Consider the following 7,019-nt stretch of genomic DNA (forward strand, 5'->3'; position numbering starts at 1 on the left):
TCGATCCTGCACTGCAATCCTTCTCTGTTTATGTGGACAAGGTATGTGCACAGGAGACTCTCACCCTCCCCCATTGCTTCTCATTAAGTACAAGCTTATAAAGAGATTTTTTATTTAGGTGGCAACACCACTTTATACACTGTCTTTCCCTTTTCAAACTTCTGTTTTCATGGTTTCATTAGGGGAGGGACTGATCAGAGACAAGGCCATGACTCCACATCTTTACACAATGGTTCTGGCTGAATGTTAGGTCAGTGTCTTGCACAGTGCAGATAACAAGAAAATTATATTACCCTCTTGAATAATTAATGGATATTGGAGGCAGAAATTTACTGTATTTAGGAAATGTGATGCCATAGACCTTTTGTTATTCTACTGCAAACATATGTAAAATGTCTGGAAAAAGGAGGCTCTCTACAACTACCTGAAAGGATGTTGTAGACAGGTGGGGGTTGATCTCTTATCCCAAGTAACAAGCAAGAGAACAAGAGGAAACGGCCTCAAGTTGTGCCAGGGGAAGTTTAGATGGGACAGCTGGGAAAATTTCCTCATGGAAAGGGTTGTAAAGCACTAGAAGAGGTTCCTCAGGGAAGTGGTTGAGTCACCATCCCTGGAGGTATTTAAAAGATGTGTGGATGTGGCACTTGGGGACCTGGTTTAGTGGTGGGCTTGGCAGTGCTGGGTTAATGGTTGGACTCCTAATCTTAGAGGTCTTTTCCAACCTAAATGATTCTATGGCCACACAAGAGTAGCTGGAGAGGTGAAGCATGACATTATTCATAATGTGTTTCAGGCAACACAGGTTAGAGCATGCCAGGTTTTTCCCCCCACAGAATGTGTTCCCTGTTAATCATCTGAAAAAAGTGAAAGAGTTGAGGATGGCGAATTCTTTATGTCAGAGCTAAGCTTCTGTAAACATAATGTAGGACCTGTTGGTAGAAACATGTTGCAAGAGCAAAGCATGCCCTAGAGAATTCCTGAAGAAAAGAGATTTCAATTTTGGAAAGGGTGACCTACAATTTCACAATTCTGCTTGAAAATTCACAAATACACAAGCTCATCTAAATCTGCTTCCATTTAGGAGAGCTGAGAGCGAGAAGTTAGTTATACAAAGGTTTAATTCTGCAGCCTCCCATACAAAATACTAATTCTTACTTTTGGTCATATTCTGCCCTCTCTGAACATTTTTTAGTCATTCTGTCATTCTGCAATGAGAGAGCACTCTACCATGAATCATGTTTTCTCAGCTACTAAGATCTGCGACTTGTGCTGGCATGCCTTACACGAAAGATGGATTTCCAGGTGAAAAGAAGAAAAAATGGAAAGAATCATTAGATATAATGGAGGTGGGTTTAGTAAGGGCAGTGACTGGCAGGCCAGAGAACAGAGTAGGGCTACACAGGAACACACAGCATAAGGAAGGAGGCACCACCACAAAGACAGAATATTTGCACAAGGCTATTTTTCTGAACCCACAAATGAAAAAGACATTCTGATCATAAAACCATTGAAGTCCTCAAGACTGTTCTTCACACTATTTGCTTTGGTGACCACTCAGTCCTGCTGCTTTGGCACACCCTTATGGAGCATCAGACATACCTAATTCTGTCCGAGTAGTAACTGATGGGAAGTCCCAACAGACTTTCTCTCTGGTGAACCTTCACTGCTTAATCACATTCCATCTTCACAGACACAGAGGTGGCTCTTCAATCCAAGCAACAAGCAAACATTTTCCAAACACCTGTTCCACTATTGCCATTTCTGAACTCTGACTCTTGTAGTCAGGTGCATAATCCTGGGCCTGTCAGGTGTACACACACTGCATTTGCCTGTTGGATATTTGACTCCTTGCAATTGAGGATTTTTTTTTCCAAATCATTATACTACTATCAGCATTATCTGAACCAGGTACTCCTCCACTCATATGCTTGCCAGATCAGATGATACTCATTCAATTTAATTTCAAGTACACATAATCTTTCTTGAACAGCTTGACATGGATACCTTTCAGTACACGTGTGCATTTCTGCTCTGCACAACTCTGTCAGAAGTAGCCAGTGTGCTGGGCTGTGCAGTGAGGAAGATGTTCTGTGATGGTCCCTTGTAAGGACACTGCCTTGATAATCCAACAAAATAGAGAAAGCACACACAGTTTCACAATTATTTCCTTAACATACAAACAAGGTTCTCTTACTGTGACAACTTTGTGTGAATGGCAGGTAGGAAACCCCTGCAATTTTCTAGCTGTAGTACCCAGTAATATGCAGAAACAGTCAGACAGCCATTATTAGTAGCTGGAGCATTACCTCCTAAGCCTCAGGCAAAGGTAAGTGAACTAAGTCTCTGCCAATAGGGAAGTTCCAGAATTAGAAGAAACACAGGAAAAACAAGGCCTCAGAAAGATAGCAGAAAAGGGAGAATGGATTCACATCGGACTCTATCTCTAGGCTATAAAGGTCCATTTGTCTCTAAAATCCAAACAGCTATGGACTACTGCACAAGCACTTGATAAGAAAACAGGAAAAACAAACCAAGCTGTGATGGATACCTGCTTCTCCTCTTAGGGCCTTCTCCACAGCAACTCCCCTCTCCTCAAGTTGCCTCTGCTTCTCTTCCACTTGTTCAAGCTGTCGCTGGATAATCTGTTCAGAGAAGAATGGAGAAGAACCTCACCAAAAGCAATTCTCCTGCTCTATCTGCAGCACACATCCAGCACTGAGTGACTTCAGTCAAATTTGCCTTCCCAGAAACAAGTATTTGTATTCAACAATACACTGCTTCAAAAGCATCACAAATCCTCCCCACTCCATTGCATCTGATCCCTTAAATTTGAAAACACCTTGATATTCACTTATTTGCTACAACTCCTACCACCTTCATAAACACTGAACTGAAAGGTGATTCTATTCAGTCAGCTGAGCCCCTAACATGAGATTTTAACAAATCCCATCACCTACAGATGATGTCGATAGTTTTCTAGCAGATTCTGTGGTAGTTAAACGTTAATTTGGTAACACTTCATCCACCAGCATAATCCAGCAAAGCAATGATAGGTGCAGCTCCATCAGGTATTATCTGAGTATCACTGTTCCATTCAGTGCATGATGCTTCACTCATCTCCAGATAGAGAGGTGTTTTGGGCATTATTTTTCTAAATGTAAAATCCTCATGATAGGTTTTGTGCCACTGCTCAGTGGCATGATACCAAATTTGAAAGAGGGAGCAGGAGTAGGGACACTCATCCAGAAACAGAGGAAAGTTCTGTCTCTGGCTTCTCTTCTGACACTCAGAGCAATGTCAGGATCATGGTGCTCTCACACAGAGTGAACTGTCTGCCACGACAAGAGGACTGTGATTGTGAGACGCTACCTGAGCTCTGTGTAACCTCTTTAGCTCCTCTTGCTTGGCTTGTCTACGGGCAGCTTTCTGCACCCGCCGGGTCAGCTTGGCGTTCAGCTCCTCTTCTGTGTAGGCCCTCTGAAGGAAGGAAAAACAGGAGCACATCTTATTCACATGTTCAGAGGTATGGGGGCAGGGGTGACCATTTTCTCTTCCAAAAATCTCAGAAGGGAGGTGTTCTGTCTTTGCCATGGCTGTGTCAAAAGTCAAGCTTCGGTAGGCAAAGGTGTTCACAGTGCAGTGAGCAATAATTTCAGGATCAAATCAGGAGTGAAGAAGCATATAAGCCAACTGCAAAGCTGTGCTTTTATATAACATCCCACCCCAGCCTTCCACTACTACATGAAACCTCTCCCCAGAGATAAAATCAATTTTTATTCTATTTCTCAATAGATTTAGCCAAAATGGATTTCGTTAAATCAATGAGTACTGTGTAGAGGGGTCATTTTGATTTTGTTCTAAATGAAGGTAAATGCTTGTCTACATGAACAGTTACAGCAGTGGAAGTTAAGAAATTATTATCGACTAGTGTAGTTGTATTGGAATTCCCTTCTCCCTGTTATGTTCTGGAGCAAGAACTTCCATAGTTGGGATTTATACTGGTAATGACACCCTCTGTAAATCTGTGCAGCTTTTCAGTGATTCAAGAAGGCAAAAAGACATTTGAAAGCAGATTGACATTCTGGTGTGAGATGGGAAATCAAGAGCAACCCCACAAAACTTGCTGATATACAACATAGGAAACAACCCTTAAACTAAAATTAGAATGTGACACCACCAGAAGCCATTCAAAAGGAGAAAAGCTATTTTTGTAAAAATAGAAAGGTTTTCCTCCTTTTCTGTCAGTGAAACTAGTTTAAAAATAAGTCTTTTTAACATTACTGAAATTGGGTTTAGTATCTTTTCAGATAGACTAGTTGGATGTGTTGTAGTCTAGGAGGGCTTACAGAGTTTCATTGAGTCTTAAGAGTGTCAAAAAAAAATTCACAACTGCATTAAGTGAACTACAGTGAAGAAAAGGACTGTTTTCTCATGTACATGTATGTAAGCTTTAAGGGACTGCTGTAAACAGATGTATTCCACTTCTGGAAAGTGATCTCCTCCATGGACTGGCAACTTTAAGAACAGAATGTTAAGTCAGACCCTGAAATTTGCTTTATCTGGGTATTGTACTGCTACAATGGTCAGTCTACCTCTGGTTTATTTTTCTTAGTGAATAGAATTCAAGGTAGGATCACAGCTCAATTAAAAATCCCTCAGGTAGGTCGTTGGAAAGCACCACTGTTAAAGCTTCAAGAAGCCAACACTTTACTCTTTCCTCCTTTCTTTTAAAACACAAAATCCACAATGATACCCAAATCAGAAGGTAAAATGACAGAGGGTGTGACTTTCCTACCCCATGTAACACTGTTGTGACTGTGAAGACAGGACAGTAAGAATTTCAGAATGCAGCAACTTCTGCCTTGATTTTAGCTTGATACAGAGTTTCACTCAGATTGAGTGAACTCAACAATTTTGAAGGATGCTGATTAAAGTGTGATGGTTCACTCGAACTTACATTCTAAATATTCAAAAAAAAAAAAAAAAGAATATGCAAACGTATTTAACTGCCTTGAGAACCAATTTGCCCTGAAGCTCACAGATCATCCACATCACTGTACAGTGGTGCACTGATAAACACATGCATTCTGACCAGACAGACATTTTGGAGCTTAATGCATTTTTGGTAGACAACCTCTACAGAGAATTTGCTGCCCATGTCTGCCACCATCTCAGGCATGCACAGTCAATGTCGGTGGTGTTAGTGCACATGTGGTGGGGAGCTATGGATTCAATGGGTTAATACAGGGACATGCAATGCAACAATGGCCAACTAGTGGGAATGGAGACACTACCTTTGACGAGTATGATCTCTTGAATGCCAAGGCGTGTGGTACATAGATCGACTTTAAAGGGGGAATGGTAAAGGAAAAAAAAAAATAAAACGTACAAAAATGAAGCAAAATCAGTTCAACATTGAAAACAGATGCACAGTAATAAAACAAAGTGGTTTTTCAATGAAACAAATTTATGCAAATGCTGAACGTGACCCAGACTGACGAAGCACAATGGAACTTCTGCCCACAGAATCAAGTTTCTAGCACTCTCCTGAAGGCAAGTAGTTTTGGCAGCCTCTTTAAAGATACAGTCAACCTAGAAATACCTTTTTCTAGAGAATTATTTGGCCTTTATCTACCTGCAGTTTTAATGTCCACTGAGCAAGTATAGGCACAAAAGTTTGGCTTAGGATTTGGAATAAGGACTTAGGCTGGGGGATGCTTGGTCTGAACTGGCTCAGCCAAACATGTATTACTCTGTCACACAATTCTCCATTTAAAATTTGATTTACAGTCTCTCCTAGGAGTTGTGTTTATTCCATGGTTTTAAATTATCTCTATTTCATAGAAAATACAATTTGCATTTAACTAACATATCAAATCTTCCTCACTGCTTTGTGAGCTAAGAAACTGCAGACAGACTCAGAGTGCGTTATGTGTCCTGCAGTAATGGAATCTCCTTGTCTAAAAGGAGGGCCTCCAAAGATCCTGAGGAGCTAAAATTGAGGGAAAGGAGGAGGAAAAGGAAGGGGAAAAGGAAGGGGGAAAGGAAGGGGAAAAGGAAGGGGAAAAGGAAGGGGAAAAGGAGAGGGAAATCACTACTTTCTGTACCCAAATATAAGGCAAGTAAAGTTCTTAGCATTTAGAAGAGAGGCGACTTTCCCTTCATGCCATGAAGTACAGAAGGCATTGTGCCACTCGGGGTGAACAGGCAGCATTTTGCACTTTCACATTGAATTAACTGAAACCAGTCACAAATGAAAAGCCAGAGAACAACACCAGCACGTTTGCAAACTCCAGTAAAAAGCAAGCTACCTGTGGCAGTAAAACACACGTCTGACCACAACACCACAACTGTACGGGAACAGTGACAAACACACACAGTGACACACACCTACAAACACGAGACCCAGAGGGCATTTACATTAGGAATTCTTTGCAGGATGCTTCTCTTGAAAGCCACTACACATTAAACAACACTGAATTAATTCACTGCTGATCACAAAGAACAGGCTAAACAGAGCAGGCTGTCTGGAAGCAAAGGTCACTACGATTATCAAAAAAGCAGCACAAACAGAATTTCAGTTCAGAGGAGGGGGTTCACATAAAAGTTATGTAGCACACACAGTAAAGTCAGTTCTTACCCATAATAAGTAGCATGCAGTTTGTGACTTAAAAATTATCACCCCTTTCCCCAAATCAGTACAAACCCAGCTTTGTCAGTCTCGAAGTTTGGTTACATTTCTTTTGACAGCAAGGCATTCCAGTGTTTGCACATATGTTCTACATCCTTGGATAGGATGCAAAGAAACCAGGCAAGGGGAGTTCTCAGATCTGTACCCTCTAGATAAATGCATTCTCAAAACTGTTCTTCAGAAAACAGGCAGATGCTGAGCAAACAAATTCCTAACGTAACTTCAGCAACAGCAAATGAGAGAGAAGGAGGCACCACCACCATACCCTTGGCAGAGCTTGCAAGACAATTTTGGTATTAGGAATCCAGGCATCTGCCACTGTCACTTA

General features: G+C 41.2%; 1 protein-coding gene across 6 annotated transcripts in view; it reads right to left on the minus strand.

Annotated features, from left to right (window-relative positions):
• MICAL3 (microtubule associated monooxygenase, calponin and LIM domain containing 3) overlaps positions 1-7,019 on the minus strand; it is a 168,015-nt gene that overhangs the window by 20,162 nt on the left and 140,834 nt on the right. For all 6 annotated transcript variants that reach the window (XM_017804706.1, XM_017804703.1, XM_017804708.1 and 3 more), the window contains 3 exons: positions 5,295-5,345; positions 3,370-3,477; positions 2,549-2,642 (listed from right to left, as the gene is read on the minus strand). In XM_017804706.1, coding sequence (XP_017660195.1) covers positions 2,549-2,642; positions 3,370-3,477; positions 5,295-5,345 — 253 coding nt within the window. The remainder of the gene's footprint in view (positions 1-2,548; positions 2,643-3,369; positions 3,478-5,294; positions 5,346-7,019) is intronic.

This window comes from Lepidothrix coronata, unplaced genomic scaffold (genome assembly GCF_001604755.1).
Source record: "Lepidothrix coronata isolate B3197 unplaced genomic scaffold, Lepidothrix_coronata-1.0 Scaffold10, whole genome shotgun sequence".
Taxonomy (NCBI): domain Eukaryota; kingdom Metazoa; phylum Chordata; class Aves; order Passeriformes; family Pipridae; genus Lepidothrix; species Lepidothrix coronata.